Below are 20344 nucleotides of genomic sequence, written 5' to 3'. Positions count from 1 at the left end.
CAAACGAAGGCGCGACAGCCTAGAATGAACATCTGAACGAGCGTAGAGCTATTTGAAAATTTTGGGTTGGCATAAATTCTTTACTCATGACTGTAATGTCACAATCGGAAAACGCTTCTGTCCTGACTTTGCTATGCAACTGGGTGTAAGCATTTCATTCGAAAATGCCTATCACATCAGTGCTACGGTGTGAGTTCTGTGAAAAGGATGAATTTGCAATTATTCTCGATTTATAATAAGCGTTGACTTGCGCAAACCACGAATGGTTTTCTGAATTCGAATACGTATCAGGCAAGGCTCGCCCTGTTTTAGCGAAAAACCTGTTCTTGAATTTTTTCATGCCTCGCACCTGATTTTTATGGCTTCCGTACGTTGTCATTTTCACCTTCTACTGCTTTTCAGGGATGGATGGTCCGTTCTGGTCCACGGCTCGGAAGGCTTCGACTCTACCCTCACTGTGACGTCGCTGGCTCAAGTCATTCTCGATCCGGAGTGCAGAACGATTCGGTGATTTCTAACGCTGATCGACCAGGAATGGCTGCGGGCCGGTCATCCCTTTGGCGAGAGAATGTCGCGCGGCCCGTACAGGTGAGGGCCAAGCTTAAGAGGCAGAGATGAGCATTGATTTGGATTTGAAATGACAAAATTTTAAGATTTTGGCTGGATTAGGGTTTGAATTTGGACGTAAGAACTCCATTAATTTACTAGTTTTGTGATACTTTTGAAAAAAAAATCTGTCATTAGGGGGATACGAACTTCGACATGACGATAGTGAGTGAATTCTGGATTTAGATTTATGCATGTATTTGAATGTCAAATCTGGACCGCTGTCTCGTCGGTGGAATTCGGGACTATGCCACAAATTCTACTCAATTACGAGTACATAACGATGGTTTTCAAGATAAGACGAAAGTGCCAGAAGTAGAAAACGAAGTGTGTGACAATTACTGGGCGGTTTAGGGAAGTGAATGGGGCAAGGGCTCACATACCTTTGTTGGTGAATGGTGATCGCTTTGACAATCATAAGATGCGTCTTTGCGACTAACGAAGGTTGACTAATTTATGATGCTAACTTCTACTTTAGCTCAATGGCTACTTTGACCAAGTTTGCATGCCGCTACATGGCACAGTTGTTACGATAATTTCACTTTTAAATGCAAATCTATCAGAACTGACATGCTACTAGGCGAAAACGGAAGTAGTCTATAAATGCAACCTACTCAAATAAATAAGTTTAAAAAACTAAAGGTACTCTACCATCAACTACTGGCTGAGTGCGTTTTTTTGGCAGCAATAACAAGCAGCGGAGCGAGGGACCGATTTTTCCGATATTTCTGGAATGCGTGTTTCAAGTGCTACAGCAGTTTCCGTTGTCGTTTGAGTTTACGTCGATGCTGCTCGTGGATCTGCGCCACCACTGCTATTCGTCGCAGTTCGGGACGTTTCTCTTCAACAGCGTGCAGGAAAGGTGCGTCGCTCGGTTTTGTTTTGGTGCGCGTTTGCTTTGTGGATTGTGTTGACTCAAGTCCGGAGTAGAGCCCTACCGATATATCAATATTTATTAACCCGTCCAATGTTTTGAGTGAGTGGACACCTTCTGATATCAGATTTTTGTACCGATATACCTGTATAACAGATATTTGCTGACAAACTGATATTTTCCACCGCAAAATGTGCCATATTTCAAACTTGAAATACTTGTACTTGTTGGACTTGTAATTTGTTACACTAGTGTCGATTCGCCAAAAAGAAAGCATTCAGGATAGCATTTCCTGCATTTTCACCACTGAGTGAAGTTATACCGTCATCATAAATTGGTTCTACCGAACTTGGAAACATAACTTAACACTCGTACCCTAAACTCGTTACCTTCAACTTCACATAAAACTCCTCATACATATCTCCAGCATGAGTACTTTCTATTAAAGGTAGAAGTAGTTTAGGAATTTAAAAGCCTAACAATTCAGTTTTTGCATCCTGTCGCTAGTAACCTACTATAAAAGTCGCAAATTCTTTGTAGGTTGCGAGCGAAGCTACAGAGCAAGACGGTCTCGCTATGGAGCTTTATTCTTTCGCCATCCGAATTCGGCAAATATGTGAATCCGCTATATAGGAAAAATAATAGCGTTATATGGCCGTCTGTAGCACCGCAGAGTTTGGAATTTTGGGAAGGTAAGTGTGCTGAAGTCGTGCAAGTCGGTTTTACAATACTTCCCACGTCAATTTTCTAGCAATAATACATCTTGTCTCGATATGATAACGTAGCATATGCCAATGCTACAATCGTAAGTGAGGCGTGCAACTGGTTGAGCAGTTGCAAATACCAATGTATGTTTGAGTGATATCCCGAAATGGACTTTTGGATAATTTGCACCTTCACAAAATAAGATTTTTTTATCCAAGCCGCGATATGGTCGGTAAATTTCTGTGTCCAGGAACTGGTAGATGTAGAGACGAGGGAAAATGTTTGATTTAATAAATAATAATACATAACTCCCACTATGAGCATGCGTATCTAAGTCATGTCAGTGCCGAGGTTTTGCCAATTGCAACGTCATTGAAATTTTTGTGTACTTACACAACGAATATGCATTCTAGTTGCTTCGTATATAAAATATTACCGCCGTATAAATTCTTTATCGCTTGAAACTGGAAGTGTAATCGTCTTCGACATCACTTTGTCACAATTGGGCAAACGAATGAAAGACTATTTATACTTGGGACTGTGCGGTTCCCTATGCATTGAAAAAGAGTATCATGTCAATATACTGACAGGAAGTATTGTTTTGTTTTCGGAAGGAATTGCTGTATCTCCTACCTTATCACAATTTCTAATTGTAGTTCTTGTTTGAATTCTGTTCTTTTCGGTGCAATCCATCATCATCATCTTATGACTGTGTAATCTCAGAGTACTACATCCCCGATCTGAATCCGCCGAACCCAACTCTGGACAGGGTGCGAACGCTCCAGAATCACAGAATGGAACTTGAACTTTTACGAGCGCAAGTGTCTCAAACAGCCGACACGAGCGGTGACAACGGGCTCGGGAACATCCAGACCTTGGTAGATGTGAACCAAGCTAAATCGGAGGAAGAATCCGGCATAACACCACGGCGTCCGAGTCCGTCGCTTGTACTAAGGAGGCGCCTTCATCTACTTCAGAGACACCGATGGCAACGCCTGACACAGAATCCCAGAGCTGTTTCTACGTCCCGATTGCCGGCGACACCTCATATAACAAGTAGTCGGACAGTTTCTCTGTAAATTCCCAACCTGATTTGTTGGAGAATCTTTTGTCTTTTGTAAATAACGGAGATCACGGTAGCGGCTCGACCGCAGACGCCCAAAATCTACCCGATTTGGACGATCTCGCTATAGACAGCCCTGAATCGGGCAGCCCCGAAGCTGTGTCGCCAACGCCAAGTTTAGCGAGTAATTTAGTGGTAATATTTATGCTGTGTCGAGAAATTTTAATGCATTCTATATTGTGATTTCCTATCTACCAATAACTATGTGCACTTTACTGGCGGTGGCGATGGAAATCTTGTGGACAATGTGGTATACACAATGGATATTCTGGTTATGTCGAATCTTGGAAGTCTTGTTCCGGGTTGTTCCCCAAGTGCTTGAAAATATTGCCTGGGAATGAACCGCCTGTAAAATTTTTGCTGAATCTTTTGGACTGTAAGAATTGCGTTCCTGCGATGCCTGGTCTGAATGTCGTATGTGCAATAGAAAATTCTAAAAGTAGCTGTATCGTTTGTGTTGCTGCAGTGCATATAGATATCCTTATCAGAGCATTGCGAGTGTTTGGATCGGATATGACCAGGGAAACGATTATGTCTGTCCTGTCCAGGCTTTTGTGTGATATACTGTCGTCAAGGACTTAAGGGCGTACCGCGTAGGCAGTGGTCGGAAATGATTTCCTCACGAAGTCTTGTGAAGTCAGCGAACCGGCGATCATTGCTCTGTACACGTGTACAGTCAATCACGTTTTGTGACAGAACCGGCTTTCACTATTGGGCGCAGGGATATGCATACTAATGCCTCGGATCATTGAACTACCAAGCGTGTAGGCTACTTAGCCGAGTTCTGATACGTAATGCGTCATCGTTAGTGCCCATTCACACACCTGTTAACTATTCCAAAAACCGGGAGTGGCAGTAGGTTGCATTGCAATACACGAATGCAAGGATTTATTGCATTGTTGGAATATGTTAGTGAATTAGCATCTTGAGTGCTATGAGTTGGAAGAAAGGACGTTATCGCGGATCCTGTATAATGTATAGCCTACAGAAGTGCAGGAAAGTTATGAAATACGAATAAGTGGAAGCTGAAAAAGTTGAGACGCCCAGTGATAGGAATGCGGAATGTAATAATTTTATAGGTATTATGGTACTTAGAGCCCGACCGATATTGGATTTTTGAGCCGATACCGATAAAACCGATATCCAGCACCTTCACCGATAACCCCGATATATTCAGCCGATATTCAAAAGATATGGCATCTAGCTCAAGGCACATATTTAACACCTCAAGAGTATTTCTTTGAACAGATTTACAGCCATTGCCATGCTTGAACATGAAAGGAATGATCTATAATAAATATATTAATAGCACCAGTCTAGCAGTTGCAGATTACAGTTCACAAAGCATAATTTCTCGCCCCTCTCTCCAGGGAGTGAACTTCTGTGGTCTTCATAAATGATGCATGTAGTACTAAACACATTGAGTGGGCTTTCACTTGGTACCATAGTTAGTGGCAGAGCAAGAATTGGAAATCTTTCTTTATTCCGGTTCCACCACTCCGCTGCAGGGGATCTTTCCTTCAATGGTTCCACCAAATATTGATATTCTTCTGGCAGTGCACCTGGAGCTTTCAGCACATCTTTAACAAATAGTTGAAGAGAACATTGTTCACGTCCGCTACTGCTCCACCCATTCCCTTGGGCCTTGACCATGACCAGCATTTCAGCAATCAATTGATCAATATTTGACGCTCTTTTAACAGCATCGGCCCATGTCATCATGGAATCAAATATTTTCGTATGAATTGTTGGCTCTGCTCCACTTTTGCTTGATTTTCTTGCACTCTACTAGTCTCGCATATTCCCCATCATGGTGGCCGCTCAGGCCTCAGTCAGATGACTTCATATATTACTGGTATTTTTTGCTTTGTTGCCTTGGCTTGTGAGCTTCTTACACAGACACCACCAGCACTATTTACAGAAAATTGTTTCGACGCTACACTTCTCTCCATCATCAGAGGGTCAGTCCAGCATTAAATCCATCCAGCTGCTTTCTGTCTTCGGTATTCTATCATTGCAGGGGGATTCCCACGAAGTCACTGGGGCATAACGGTGAAAGTATATTTCTCACATAGGGCTACTGGCATGCATGCACTATGCCGCTTGGCCATTTATTTTTATAATTTACCGACATGCAGTGAAGACCTCACATCTTCTCTGGCTCCCTACCACCTTGTTGTGACGTCACGAAAATGGCCGATATTTTTTTACCTCCAATGGCCGATACCGATATTTCTTTCCAAGTGTGATATCGACTCGATATTATCGGCGAGCCGATAATCGGTCGGGCTCTAGTAATGAGTATGTTACCTATCCGCTAGTAGTGCTGTCGGTCACAACATCGCTAGTTCTCAAAGCGGAGTCTCCATGCCAGCTACGTTGTAAATTGCTATGATTCTATCTTTCAAATAAGATTTTACCCATTCTAATGCCACGCTATAGTGTTGTCTTAGCGGCCTGTATTAAATTACTTGCGGACCACAACTTTGCCGACAACTGAGATGGAGGATGGTAATGATGATTTTGATTAGCAATCTTGTTCATCTCTATCTCTCAAGCTCTCTCTCTCTTTCTTTCTCTCTCTCTCTCTCTCTCTCTCTCTCTCTCTATCTTTCATTCACTGGTTCACCCAAAGTCACTCAACTATGACAAGTCGTCCGAACGTATTTTCATGGAGCGAGAAATGTTGCACAACTTGATGTTTTGTAGTTGAGTGACTTTGGGTTCACCGACCCGAACGATTTGATGACTTTGTTTACGTCACGTGATTCGATTACGTCAAGAACAAAAATATCACATGATGGCTGAATCGATCTAGAAGAGGATCATCATTGGTTTGCTATATCTCTCGAGATGCCGCGATGCGGGTAAACATTCTTTGGATTACCTGGGTTTTTAGAATATGCATCAACATTCAACATAGTATAATATGCGGTAGCAAAGTATCGGGTGTCAATTAGAAACGGAGTGGCTTGTTTCGTTCGTGGTTCGTTCAGTTGAGCTCTTCAATTTCTTTTCAATTTCACTTAATATTGATTGCGACACAGTGCAAAGCTAGAAAGGTCTCCATTGGACTTGGAGTAGTCCTTAAAATCAGCGTGTACTCTGGTATACACTACAAAACATAACTTGCAGTTTAGGTCTTGATGTCATATTCATACTTGGTCTCAAGTCATATTCAGTCTTACTGATCTGATGAAGTGAGGTCTTAAAATTGAGACTGATTTAGCTTTTTAAGACCGTATTGATTGAATTGTCACAAATCATAATTATTTGGTCTTGAGATTAGACCAATAAGCCAATGTATAAAAACGCATCTTTTAAGACATATTGATCTTATTGAGACAATTTTTGATGCATCAGTTTTTTTGTCTCGTTTCCAAGACTAATTTTGCTAATAAAAAACGGTCTGTGGTCTTGAAAACCTAGCATTTTGAAGCAATTTTTTGATGCATTTGATTTGTGATGTCTTGTTTTATTATGAATTTTGCTAATCAAGGAACTGCTGCAATGGTCTGTGGTCTTATGGTGTCAATACAACTTATAATCGTCTTTGAAATCAAAATAAGATGTCCACCCTCTTCATTTGTTGAGTGAAGATAAGTGGAGCTGTCATCAGCCATATTTGAAAAATTAGTGTTTAGGGTAGTTAGGTCTATAATGAATATAATCAAAGAATTTTCAACCGTAGACCGTAAATAGGCCTATTTTTTCAAATCCAAAATTGTCTACTGCACTATAATGTGCAGCATTTCTTTTATAGCTTAAAGGCAGCCCAACTATTTCATCAAGGAGCCAGTAAAATTTGAAATGAATGTTATTTTTGAAGTAGGCTACAAGTACAAGTCGAGTCGATATACAAATTGACTCGAGTCGAGTCATTTTTAAGCAAATAAGTCAAGTCGAGTGAACGGAAAATAGCGACTCGAGTCATGACGTTGAACAACATATTGAATTGTGCAGCAAATCTTTTTGAATGTTATTATACACTTACTGAAACAATTCCATTCTTAAGCACAGCCTACGTATCATAGCTAAAATAGCAGATGTCTAGTTTTTTCGGTAGCCTGGTGAACAGTCTTAATTCAAACCAAAGTAAAAGTTACGACGACGACATGGCGAGGTGTTACAACCTTTATGTGCATCACAATGAGGCCATGGATATTGATGACGATGTCATGGAACCGACGGCGTTTCAAATTCCGACACACATGCAATGGGGGGACATACTCGGATTGGTAAGTTGGCGCTGAATAGTGGCAGTGACTCCAAATATTATATAGTCCTATAGAAGATTGCAATATAGTTTCATAGATCAGTATCGAGACTTTATAGTTCCATTGGTGTCAATCTTGAAACACAAAAGAAATTAGAGGCTGACTCAAACCGTCCGATAACCTCAATTGTCCCACCTATTTATTATACTAAAAATTACATGTACACTATACCTATATCTCCCATTTGATAGTTTATGTATCTATATCTAAATAGTAAAAAGTTCAATCATATTGTCGCAGTGGAATCAAAGTGGCTCATGTTTATTTGACACATTTTGATCAAATTAATTTTACGTGATGTTTTCATCTTCTATCAGCTATATATTTGCCCCGACTAACTTTGAAAAACCAAGACAGACATAAATACGGCCAAGTTATGACCGAAAAAACATTAAAAATTTTCAAAAAGTTGATTTTTTTCAAGTTTTAAAAATGGACCTTTAAAATTTGAAAACTGGACATAAGCTACTTTGATTCCACTGCGGCGACATGCAGACAGTTGAACAACAAAATATTGGTCGGCATTTCCAAATTGTTCTAGAATTGAAATTGTAGCCACACTTATTTTTCCAAATTAAATTAAAATTAGAATTACTGAATTCGCAAAAACTTTCCAATTTAATTTAATCCTGAACTAGAAAGAAATGGTGATAAATATTTGTAGCGCTTGATGAGGGGGCGTCGAGTCGAAAAAGGTTGGGAACCACTGTTTCGTATGCCGTGATACAAGCAATTGAGGTTTCAAGGCTTCCACAACGGACAATAGGCCTAGTATCGAAAGCATACTTCTCGTTGATAAATCAGCTCTTAGTTGCTAGGAGCGTATCATTTTAGTACTCGAATAAGTTATCTTTCGTTACTCGGCATTGATCATAACAATTAGTAGTGGAATCAGAGGCTTTTACCCCACTGGCAGTTTTCAGGCCTTTCATTTTCTGCCACCACAACGTACAGTTTTGACATGTCTTGAAAACCTTCGTTACTGAACATCTCTGGAAACTACAACAGGAATATTCTACTCTGTAAATACTTTGTTGTAAGATTTCCTCTGTGAAGTTCTGTTATTTTAAATTGTGACAGATCAAAGCCCTTTGTCGGAGAGGCCTTTGATTGTAGCCGCGCCGTCCGATACCGAGGAGGAGCCGAAGACTTTAGAGAACGAAGTCGATCAGACGCAGGAAGAAGTCGAGGTCAGCCGTTAACCCGTTTGTAGCTTTTCGCGGTCGTAAAGACGCATTTAGATTTGTCGGAAGGGTCGCATACTGTTAACAGTTGATTGGAATTGTGTGAATCATCTTGGCGACTAACACAAATAGATGCAATGTTCAGAAATGTATTGTTCACCACGATATGGGTGCTATTTTGTCCGGTCGTTTTGACAATTTCATTCACACATGTGATGGAATCATCCCGAAACTGCCTTCCATTTACCAAAATCCAAAGTGTCAAAGTTGAATGGTTTCAGCTAAAAATGTGTTTTAATTGAAGTAGAAATAATCATCTAACATAAACGCTTGAGTAGTGCAAGTAAGTAATACGTACTCGAGTATAGAACTACTGCATTACTGACCACTTGATACTTTACCCAAGTAGAAGTAGTTCCATGAATGAAGTAATGAACCGACGTGGATAGAATATGTTTGCCCTGTAGACGCATGCAATTATGACGGTAACAATGCGTGCGTTTTATTGACAGAACGATATTGAGAACTTCACGGAGCCGCACACGCATTCTTTCAGTTCCGACGAGGAAAGCGACGCCGAAGATGAGGTTTGTATTATTCTATTGAAATTAAATTCAACGGTATGCTTGTTTCCGGTAGAATTTGCCATACAAAATTTGAAGTGGGATTTTGTGTCTTGTGCTGTCAACAGGTGTGGTTAAATATGATAGCGTAATGGTGAAGCGAATTTAACGGCGCTTATTCAAAAGTCTCTTTCACATACAACTTATCCGAAATGAGTTGTAGGCTACGTTTAAACAGCTTCATATAACTAGGCGATTATTCAAATCCAACTTTTGACATTTTTTGACCTTGTGTATGTAAATCAGGTGTTTTCCCACATAATATAAGAATTGTACTAGTTATCTTCATATCTGGTTGGAACTGTCTGTCCTTACGAAATGGTTTGACCTGGAAAAACTTTTTTGACATATTTTTACATGAAAAAAACTTCATTCTACCCAAATCTTGCCCTATGAAGAATTCCAGTAGTCACATCACGTATGATAGTAGAAATAATACAAATTTGTTGTAGTGCAACGAAAGATACTTTCCTACATTCTCGGGTAGAAAGTGTCTGACCTTCCTGAGTAGCTTGCCAAGAATGGAGGAAGAACGTTCGACAGCAGCAATTGTGGTCGTTGCCCCGAATATTTTAATGACTTCTTCTTCAATGACTTCTTGTTCTGCGCTATCTGTTCATTTATAAATAGATGAATAATTTCCTTGTCAACCAATTGACTTAGGGCTTAACTGTCGATTATTATTACAGCCAGAAGATAGTGGATCTGAAGTGGCCGAACCGGAGAGGGCCAGCTCCGAAGATCTGCAAAGCGTGGACTACGCCTTGGAGGAGGAGCCGCCCTCTATGATGTCATTTGTGGTCGTACCACTGCCGGATTGCTTCGACGTGAACAAGCCTCTCAACGAGTCGCAGTACACCGAAGAAGGTTTGACAACTAGAATATTTTCAGCAGTATTCAAATTAGGATTGGAATGATAGCTACACATTTTTTTCAGTATCAGAATTAGTGAATTCGCAAAACATGATAATTGAATTAAATGTCTAATTGGTAAGAATTACAATAATAATCGAGTTCCAATTCATATCAAACAGGAAATCATACTCATAAGCGTGAGACTGGCGAATGTCTGTACAGCAAGCTTGGCTTGTTAGTCAATATACGGTTTTCGTGTAGCTATTTGAGGGAAACCGATAAATTGATATAAATTATAATTGGATCATAGGAAATTTCACAAATTAGATTGAAAGAATTAGAGCACACAAACATTTCACTCCAATTACGCTAATTAGACAACTAGAATTACTTAGTTATCCAAATCCGGCTAGTGTCAGAGATGGGCAGATTCAATATTTTTTTAAATTTAAAATTTTTTTAATAATTTTATTTTACAAATTCAATTTTTTTAATTCAGACGCAAGCGTAGACTCCGCGGCGGGGCAAGAAAAAGACGTAGCCTCGCCGCAAAACGAAGAATCTCAACCTGGGTCCGTGACCCGCCCCGAGAATGCGTCCCTCCCCGAAACGGAGACCCTCCCGAAATCGACCGCCCCACACATCGTAATACCACCCAACCCAGACACAACCGGTCCGCCATCGAGCGGGGGTGTCACCCCTCAGTCTGTCGATAATGAATCGCTGACCGAACGTATTCATAAAGAATTTGACGAGTTTTTGGCCAACCCGGACCATCCCGTGGAGTGCCCCGCCACAAAACCAAAAGTCCCGATGAACCAAATGTCATCCGCGTCGCCGGCTAAAATCGTGCTTTATGCGCAAGAACCGAAACCAGTCCCGAATTCTGTGTTGAATGTCGACGCCCCGTACCGAATCCCGAATTCAACCACTGCCCCGCCGTTCCCGCCTTTTGAACAAGGTTGGGCTCGAAACCCGATTCCAGTACCACAGTCTGTCGTCGATAGCGACCCGTCGTCAGGTGAAAAACCAGTTCCAGCCCCTCGGGGCACCGCCGGGGCTAGTCAGCCGACCTTGGAGTTTGCAGGGGTGTTTCCGACCGAGCCATTTGCGGTGGCGTCTCCGAGTCATAGTATACAGGACGACAGACAGACGCAGGAGAGATTGCGTCTGCCCAGAATACCGAGTCTTGAAACCGTAAGTTTCGCATTTTCTTAAATATCAAGTTTCTCACCATTTTGTAAAAGGTTACCTGAATATTTTTCATATTTAAAAAAAAAAATATATCCTGAACATCATCAGATTCGCATTTTCTGAAGTTTGAAGTATGAATTAATTTTGCAATTTTCAATTTTGAAATTTTCCAAATCTAAAACTTACCCTCGATATCGTAAGTTTCGTGTTTTTTGAAATTTGAAATGTTTTTCACACTCTGGAGAAGAGAAAAATAACAAGAATATCGTCAGATTTGCATTTTTTGAAATCCGAAGTATGAAATTTTTTCTCATGTCAAAAAATTACCATCGATATCGTCAGTTTCATATTTTAAAAATAAAGAATTTTGAATAATTGTCCACAGAGGTATTCGATTTTGCCTCTCTGGTTGACTTTACTCGAGCGCCAACGATATTTTTATCAATTGCATTGTTCCTTTCCAGGACGGAGCAGTTTCCGCAGACGGCCCCGGGTCATCCGACGATCAGGACCACGAAATATTCCACACGCCGCCCCCGAGCTTCCAGACCAGGCGCTATCAGGAGGTTGAGTTGGGCCCTCTCGACCAACTCTACGAGATGGGCTTTCACGACCTTGACTTGAACAGGGACATTTTCAACCAGTGCGCGGGTGACCTGACCCGCACCGTGCAGGCGTTAGTGTTGCGGGCCGACGCAGAACAGCAGTACGATGAAACGGCTTGAAAAATGGGCTAAATTCAGGCCTTCGGATGCATTTCTTTGTGTGTAAATTCGATTTTGTTTGTAAGATATGTAATCCTTGATGATTTGCACGGCATTTTCGAGTTACAGACTGTCTGTAAAAAAAAAAACCGCTTGAATACTGTTGAAGCGTAAAAGTACTCCCTCTGCCAAGAATCAGTATTATGACCGGAGGCGTAATTTTACCTTAACCGTGGTGGAGAATTAGTCCTGTGAATTTCGAAACGTTGTGTACCAGCGAAGGCTTGCTCTCGATGATTGAACGTTAAATCGTCCAAGTCCGCGTTACGTAGGGGTACCATACGTCCTCTTTTTTGACAGTTTTGAAAGTGTCAACGGAGGATGCCCAAATGTCCTCTTTTTAGAAAATTTTGGTTAAATTTATGTTAAAATTCAACGGCGATATAGGAAATCAGTACTCAAGTAACGTTACGGCGGGCCTTTCGGGAGTTGACTCCAACGACGAATTCAATCAAAGTGTGTATTTCTGGAGTCGAGTCGGAAAAATGACCTTTTTTTTAGTCAACCAACTACAAACTCCCAATAAATTTACCAATTTTTTTCGGGATTTTACCCCTATACTGTAAGTCCGGTGATCTTTAAAAAGTGTCCTCTTTTCAGATTCCCAAAATACGGTAACTCCAGCTTTGCGTAATTTTCCGCACTTAGCTCGCAGTCCAAATGGCGCCCTTTATGTGGGAGCGAGCGATGCTATTTGTTTGGCTGGTGTTTTTCTTTGATTTCCTGTGCAATAGGATTGTTACAGGCACATATTTTCCGGTTATTACAACTTTTGCTGTATAAGGAGTAGCAAGGGTATCGACCAGCCCGTACAAGCTGGGTGAAGTGTGTTTCGCATGATACCTGCTTTCATTTATTGAATTTTCAACTAAATGTCCGGATAGTTGTGTGATATCATTGATTTATGTGAATCTGCACTGTACCGTTTGTCTGTTACAATTTTGATGTGTGTACATTTCGACTTTTATCTGTGCTTTTGTCTGAAAACTTGTATAAACATTAAACAATGACGGTTGTTAGTAGGTAAGAGCCTCTAATTCAAGTGCAAGATGCTTGTGAAAGGACAAAAGTTTGATACTAGGACTGAGGTTGCGTCAGGGAAATCTCTGTGGATTGAGTTGTTGGAGAGATACACGAGTGAGCTACATACATAGTGTATATATAGGCCTGTCTCCGTAGAGACTAAGAGCATCGTCACCAACGTGATTAATACATCCATTTAAAAAAGCATCAACGATTCACAGCTACAGATTACATTTCCTGTGATAAGCTTTTAAGAATGTCTTCATATCTTGGGTATTTTGTGGTAAATATTGTCCGTCAACCCCACGGAAAACGATTGTACGTTGTACCGCATTGCAAGACGCGCGGAACATTGCATAATGACACTAGATACTGCATGAATGATGTGTCTCATCCACGGTTCACACAAGATACTGTTATTTGGTTCGGGTACCGAGAGCCATATGTTAGCTTAGTGAAGCGTGACAACCGGTACGCCATTTAAATCATTTCATTGCAAACATCGAGTCGTTTTGTTTTGTGTGAAAATCCGTGTCTCCGTAAATTGTAATCAAAAAAATGTCGACGATGAGTGAAGAAAGGGAGGAATTACCCAATTTGCCGTCAGAGACATCGAGGGGAAGCTCCGTCTCAACTGAGCTGCAGGTGGGATATGTTTCGCTTTTTGTAATGGCGTGTGGACTAATTTGGTATAATAAGCATCAGCGAACAGATTATTGTTCATTTGCTTGCCAACCGTGTCGTATCAACCAAATTGACTAATGAATGATTAGAATAATCATAAACACTGTTGGAGCAGTGGTATACTGGCATCGCACAAGGTTCACTGACACGGTCTGCATAATAGCAGCTATGCAATGTATAGTATGGGTGGATTTCTAATTGGGAGGTGACGCTGGACTTGTGTATAGGGTTGGAATAGTCGTTTAAATGGATTCTAGTGATGGAATTGGGTTTGATTTACTTCAGAGGTTGGGAAGAGGACATATTAAGCCAGGCCAGGTTTGGTTTGGGTTAACCTCTACCCTAACCCCGAAACTAACCTCTGACTCAACATTATAACACTACTCCTGACATAACCGTTACCCAATGATAACATAACACATGCAAATGAATCCAAAAGCTCGACTTAACCAAACCCACCTCATATTTATATACATAACCCTATACCAGAAAATCGAAAAATCTCGCAATCATCAAAATATGTGGATGTTGTCATTTGTCACCAATGTATATGATGTCATTTCGGACATAAATATAGCCAATTTCACTCCACTCCTATATCTGTGGTCTGTCGGACAGACTGTATGTCATGTAGGCCTATATTTACTAAAATATGCGCAATTATCTTAAATATGACTCAGATTGTCGAAATCAGATTAGAATCAGGATTACTGGAGTTGCCAAGAGAAGAATGTTGCATAACAATTTTTGCTCAATTCCAATGGCTAAAAGCGGAGTTATTGCATTTTATAGTTTTAAATTTGCAAGTATAGCATTGACGGTGTGAAAACCCAGAATTATGAATGAAAAACTGAAATAACTTTGCTTCTAAGGGTTGGAATTGTGTCAAACTCGTTCTGCACCATACAGTTCTCTGGTAGTGTTTTCAAGAAGAGCAGACATTCGAATTGAAATTAGGGCGTAGAAACTTTTCTCAAATAAGATTAGAATTACTTTATCCGCTTTTGCGTTAATTAGCTTAATTATCTAGTTGTCCAAGTCAGTGTTTGAACTGGTTTCTCTCTCAGTGAAGACCAGATCCTACATTATTGTCATGAAACTTAACATTGCAATGATTTCTCGTCTAATTCATTTTACAGGAAGAGTATGACGAGCTCATAAAGTATGCAATTGTGACTCCGAAATGGAACCCAAGTACAGTCGCTACGGAGTCTACTATCTTGCCGCAACTTCGATTATCTGGTGTTGACCAATAGCCGTTGACCACTATCGGAGAATATTCCAGTGAGTATTGTATTGCGTCCTTGAAAGAAGTGGGCAGTAACAAAATACTTGTACTTTTTCGGGATGCACAAGAAAGTACTTGACTTGACTTGAGTCAATTTTTCGAATGCTTTCGAGTCATTGTGCATGATTTGACACTAGGACGTCCAAGACAGCCATTTCATTGTAACTTCGAAGAATAGTAAGGTCACCACATGATTGGTATTACGTCTATCGGTCCTGATACTTGGAAAATAGGGCCAGAAACTGTTGAGACTGAAGAAAATTATGATATTATGAACGCGAGCCATTCTATATCACTTAAGCAGAGTTGAAAAAGTTTGCTGAACCGCATTGAACTGAAACTGATCAGTAAGCATATTGACTTGGGCTCGAGTCAAAACACTATGACTCGAACTTGACCCTCTAGTAGCGAACTTGGACTCGGACTTGACTCGGAGGTGAATTGGAGGGACTCGACTTGACTCGAGTCAAAACTAGAAAAGCGAGATTGGCTTGTGACTCGCGACCTTGTGACTTAGTTGCAACCCTGGTTTCTGGAAAAAGCAGGCTACTCGCTCTATATACTTTGGACTCTTTATAATTTGAATTTTAAATAGCATAAAGTACTTTTGGGATATGTTTCCATGTTGTGACTGCAAGCGAGATTGTTTTAAATAGCCTCCACCAAATTTCTAAGCAATATTTCGCTGAGTCGATCTGAGACGAGATAGATAAGATTAATATCTTGGTCAATTTCACACTATATTCAACGCCCACCCACAAAGCAATGATATTATTTATTGGTGAAGTTACCATGAATGACCAGGATCTTAATTTTATAGAATATTTTGCGAGTAGCCACATTCGACCATATGTACTTCTTGAAACTACTTGAGTACATGCCAGGCCCTTCATATCTACTCCCGCTTGAAGTAGTTTGACATATTTTGCAAATCTCTCCTTGTATTTGTTGTAAAGCAGTAGAAATGTACAGCTTTACTTTCATACTACTTGAGTACCATACCAAACTGTGATTACTTGGAGCCTGTCTGGTAATCGACAGTGTTTGTGTGTTATTTTACGATACTATTTTCGTACACAGCTGGCTCAACGGTAACCACTCGTTCGACACACATAGAGGAAGACAGCGCTGTCGGTAGCGAAGAGCCAGAGACAGCTAGAAGGCAGACGGAGAATTGGCGGCCAGGTAACGATATTCAAACGTGAACTGTTGAGATTTCTAGAATTGGATCGATCATGACATTGATTTTTGAAGTTTTTGTGGCTGGCGTCGGTTGTTTTTTATGCAAGTGCCAAAACTCCGACGTGGTGACACTTCGTTAAATACTGTTCAGTAACACAAAATTAATGTTCCTGTTTTGTGTCTTATAGTAGGATGTGGTGAGAATGGCTTGTTTTTTAGCATTCGATTGCAGTTCGTTTTGAATGTACGGTACTTGTGATGAATTATAACAATCGAGATGTCAGCCTGAGTGGCATTTCAGTATTACCCTATCTTTGCACGGTAGGCATACTTTATATATATAATGCATAGTTCAGGTTGAGGGTATTCATGTTTGAACGACCGGTGGCAAAGGAAAGCCCCCAACCTCTTTTTTCTCTGCCCCGTTGCTGAATATTCACTCAATTAACACTCGCCAATTCAAAATGAGGCAACCTACGCATTAGGGGTGTTCAAAAATGACTTCTTTTCTCAAATTGTACTGGCTACTTGATAAAATTGTTAGGTTACCTAATTTAGGCCTACACACCAAATGTGGTTCAATTCCAGCCAGTAGCCGCATTGCTACAGGAGAAGAAAGCTCCTATTTATTATATCAAAATGAATTGACAACAATTTCAAAATTTTCTGTTCACCCCATGAAAGGCTTGGGTTGTCTATAGAAACGATGTTCACCAAATTTGGTTCAATTCCAACCAGCGGAAGCGAAGTTATTGCCGTCGAAATATTTGGATTTGAATAAAATAGCATTTCCGGTATCTGAAGAGTTGGTCACCGTAAATACTATTTTATTGATAATCCAAATTTTTCGACGGCAATAACTCCGCTTCCACTGGTTGGAATTAAACAAATTTGGTGAACATCATTTCTATAGACAACCTAACCCTTTCATGGGGTGAACAGAAAATTTTGAAGTTTTTGTTTATTTATTTTTATCCAATAAATAGAAACTTTCTTCTCCTGTAGCGATGCGGCTACTGGCTGGAATTGAACCAAATTTGGTGTGTAGGCCTAAATTAGGTAACCTAACAATTTCATCAAGTAGCCAGTACAATTTGGGGAAAAAAGTCATTTTCGAACACCCCTACTATGCATACTCAACGATGCTCCACAATTCATTCTGTCTTTTAATTGGGTCTGATTTTTGTCTGCTTAATTCAGAAGAGCACACACCCAGACCGATGCCATCTCCAGGCCGGACCCTGTACCGCGGCCCCATGCTTTCACCCTCACCCACCTCAGCGTCGGACCGATCCGACCCCATTTCAAGACAGCCGGTCGCTATCTCGACATACTTGAAGGACCCAAAGATGGGTAAAGAAGGGTCATATAGACACAAGGACCCACATATGGTGCGCATGAACGAGCGTTTGGATCAGTGGCACGGAAAATTGAAGACTATGGTTTTGGTGAGTTTTAGTGAGTCTCTGATTGCAATGACTTATTCACGAGTCCATGAATTAATGATGTTCTCTGGCCTGCGTGAGAATATGGTGATGGCCTGCTGTTGAATAATATATTCGTATTGAAGTAAACCTGAGCAATTTTGGCTGAGATCATCGGGGGTAATTGTCAGCAACTGGTAAAGAACATTGTTGATCAGTGATTTCCAACCGCGGCTCCAATTGACCTCTGAATATGCCACAAAAACATGATAGACGACAGTTGTTGTTTGTTTCTATAAACAGATATAGTCAATTTCAGTATATAAATGCTAAAATGAGGAATATTAGTATGTCTTGAGGCCGCTGTGGATGAATTCCCGGCAGACAAGGTCACAAGGATATATCTCAAGTTCTGCGGGTTATAGGCCTTTGTATATCGTCTCTGTGAAGAGTAAATTACAACACAATTTTGCTAACATGAAAATAATGAAAAAAAATTTGCAATGAGTCTACTATTACTCAGCGTATAATCTCCCGCAAACTTGTGCAACAATTGCTGGAATGTATGAAGAGCTATCACATACCGACATAATAATATGTTGTAGTAATGATGATATGCATTTACACTTTATTTCAATGTATAGCACTCGCCAATCTGCGTCTATCAATGCTAAAATACCTTAAATTTTTGTAGCCTACTCGAGTGTTTCCATGCGGCTCCATACGTACTCTGAAGTTTTGAATGCGGCTCCGAGATCCAAAAAGGCAGGGTACCGCTGGCATATGGTATACAATTGAATAGTAAACAGGACTAAATATTGAAATAAACCGGTATATGAACCTGAATTTTTTTATTGAAGTTCTGTTCCTCCAGGAAGCTCTTCAAATGATAATATGAATATACATCGAGGGTTGATGTTATTTTTTCTGACCGTGAAAAAGTTTGTAAACTCTCGTACTATATTTTCCGCAGGCCGAGCTGAGTCAGACTCAAATTTCTATCGACGAGGAGCACCGCAGAAACGTGAACGAGATGGAACAGAGCCACAAATCCGACGTGGACAAGCTACAGGTGACCTCTTTTACCAGAAAATACGTGGTGATATTCTCGCCAATCTTTCATCCATGCCCCAAAACGATTTTACGGTCTGGCGTACATCTTAATTCACAACGAGATGTGCTTCCTATGACTGTCATGAATCATTGAATCAATGTTCCCCATGAAGATGTCATAATTTATGTTGTTTCACGTGATCTCCGCTAAACTAGATATACTGACGTCAGAGATACAATAGTTTAGAATTAGTTTAGCGAATCTTAGAAGCACCCTGTAGCTTAGATCCCAAACTTAAATCGAAACCCGCTGCCCTAGCCTATTCTGGTAAGCTTTTAGATTATTTCGGATTATAATTAGAATAACCGAATTCCAAAAATCTTGTAATTTTATCTAAATTACAAAATAGAAAGAATTACAACAAAAAGTAAATTGAGTTTATGAAATCGGATTGATTGCATTATCATAAGCACGAGAACGGCAAGTGTTCGTACACCAAGGTTGTCTCGTACAATGACAGTTCTTCGTGGCATTTTCAGGAAGACCAGAAATTAGATTGGAACTAAAATTGAAGTATACAAACATTTCACAAATCAGTTAAGAATCAGACTAGGCTACTATCATATAGCTCTAATTTGTCTGATTAAACAGTTACCGTAATTTTCCGAATATAGTGCGCCCCCATGTATAATACGCACCCTTAAAATGACGTGTATATTCTGGGAAAAAGCCTGTACCCGTGTATAGTACACACCCTGCATTCGCAGTCCATGAGTACATGAATAGTTGTGTTTTAGTACGCGATGTTGTTCTGTTTTGCGATGTCACTGTCGAACAATCATGACATAATGATCGCTAATCATAATACAATTAACGGCATTGTCTCTAAACTAGATAGATAGTCGCCAAAACCTGTGAGGTCGGCGACGTGATAGCTTAGGCTAGCGACACACGACATCTTGCGCACGTGGCCCATTACAATTACAGATGTCCGATTGCTGAGACGAACGGTTATGTCGCGCGCACCAGTCCTGTTGGAGATGCGACTGATTACGCAAGCGATTATATCTCGCGCACATGGCGGCTGTGTATGCGATTGTTAAGGCCTGTCGTTGACGCGATGAATCAACAAGGATCGCCCACACGCTTGTAGTAATTAGCGACCTAATTTCGCTCGCGTGCAAATGGCAGACCAACTCAGTAAGAGATCGCGTGCTTTGCAGACGACTCTCGTGAATTAGAAACTCGTTTTTCGTTAATTGGCAACACGCTTCTCCATTTGGCAGCGCGTTTCACTCTATATGCTAGTATTGGTTACCCAACATTTCCGCATGGTGACGCGATGAAAAACGACAGTTGAACATGCAACTGGAGCATATGACTTTATAACCCCCAAATTACCCCCAGATCAAGCCTTGTTCTTAACCAAAACTTAACTTTTACCCGCATGCTCAAATGTAGCATTCCGAAGTGTCACGTGCGCA

General features: G+C 40.6%; 3 protein-coding genes across 3 annotated transcripts; all 3 read left to right on the top strand.

Moving 5' to 3' along the window:
• The first annotated feature begins 86 nt into the window (after positions 1-86).
• LOC145460048 (myotubularin-related protein 9-like) lies at positions 87-3609 on the top strand. Its single transcript, XM_080338454.1, has 5 exons — positions 87-145; positions 403-507; positions 1292-1468; positions 2021-2172; positions 2909-3609. The coding sequence occupies exons 1-5, from the start codon at positions 87-89 to the stop codon at positions 3262-3264; spliced, it is 849 nt and encodes a 282-aa protein (XP_080194580.1). The 3' UTR covers positions 3265-3609.
• Positions 3610-5809: 2200 nt separating this feature from the next.
• Positions 5810-13232, top strand: LOC145460047 (uncharacterized). Its single transcript, XM_080338453.1, has 6 exons — positions 5810-5819; positions 8666-8775; positions 9282-9356; positions 10082-10259; positions 10747-11444; positions 11906-13232. The coding sequence occupies exons 1-6, from the start codon at positions 5810-5812 to the stop codon at positions 12164-12166; spliced, it is 1332 nt and encodes a 443-aa protein (XP_080194579.1). The 3' UTR covers positions 12167-13232.
• Positions 13233-13715: 483 nt separating this feature from the next.
• On the top strand, positions 13716-19147 carry LOC145460045 (uncharacterized). Its single transcript, XM_080338451.1, has 5 exons — positions 13716-13873; positions 15052-15196; positions 16281-16385; positions 17583-17830; positions 18780-19147. Exons 4-5 carry the CDS (start codon positions 17603-17605, stop codon positions 19011-19013), a joined length of 462 nt encoding a protein of 153 aa, XP_080194577.1. The 5' UTR covers positions 13716-13873; positions 15052-15196; positions 16281-16385; positions 17583-17602; the 3' UTR covers positions 19014-19147.
• The last annotated feature ends 1197 nt before the right edge of the window (positions 19148-20344 follow it).

This window comes from Botryllus schlosseri, unplaced genomic scaffold (assembly GCF_051294905.1).
Source record: "Botryllus schlosseri isolate E-star unplaced genomic scaffold, Bs_hap1 Bs39a, whole genome shotgun sequence".
NCBI lineage: Eukaryota > Metazoa > Chordata > Ascidiacea > Stolidobranchia > Styelidae > Botryllus > Botryllus schlosseri.
The sequence above is the reverse complement of the archived record's forward strand: the minus strand, read 5'-3'. Positions and strand labels throughout refer to the sequence as shown.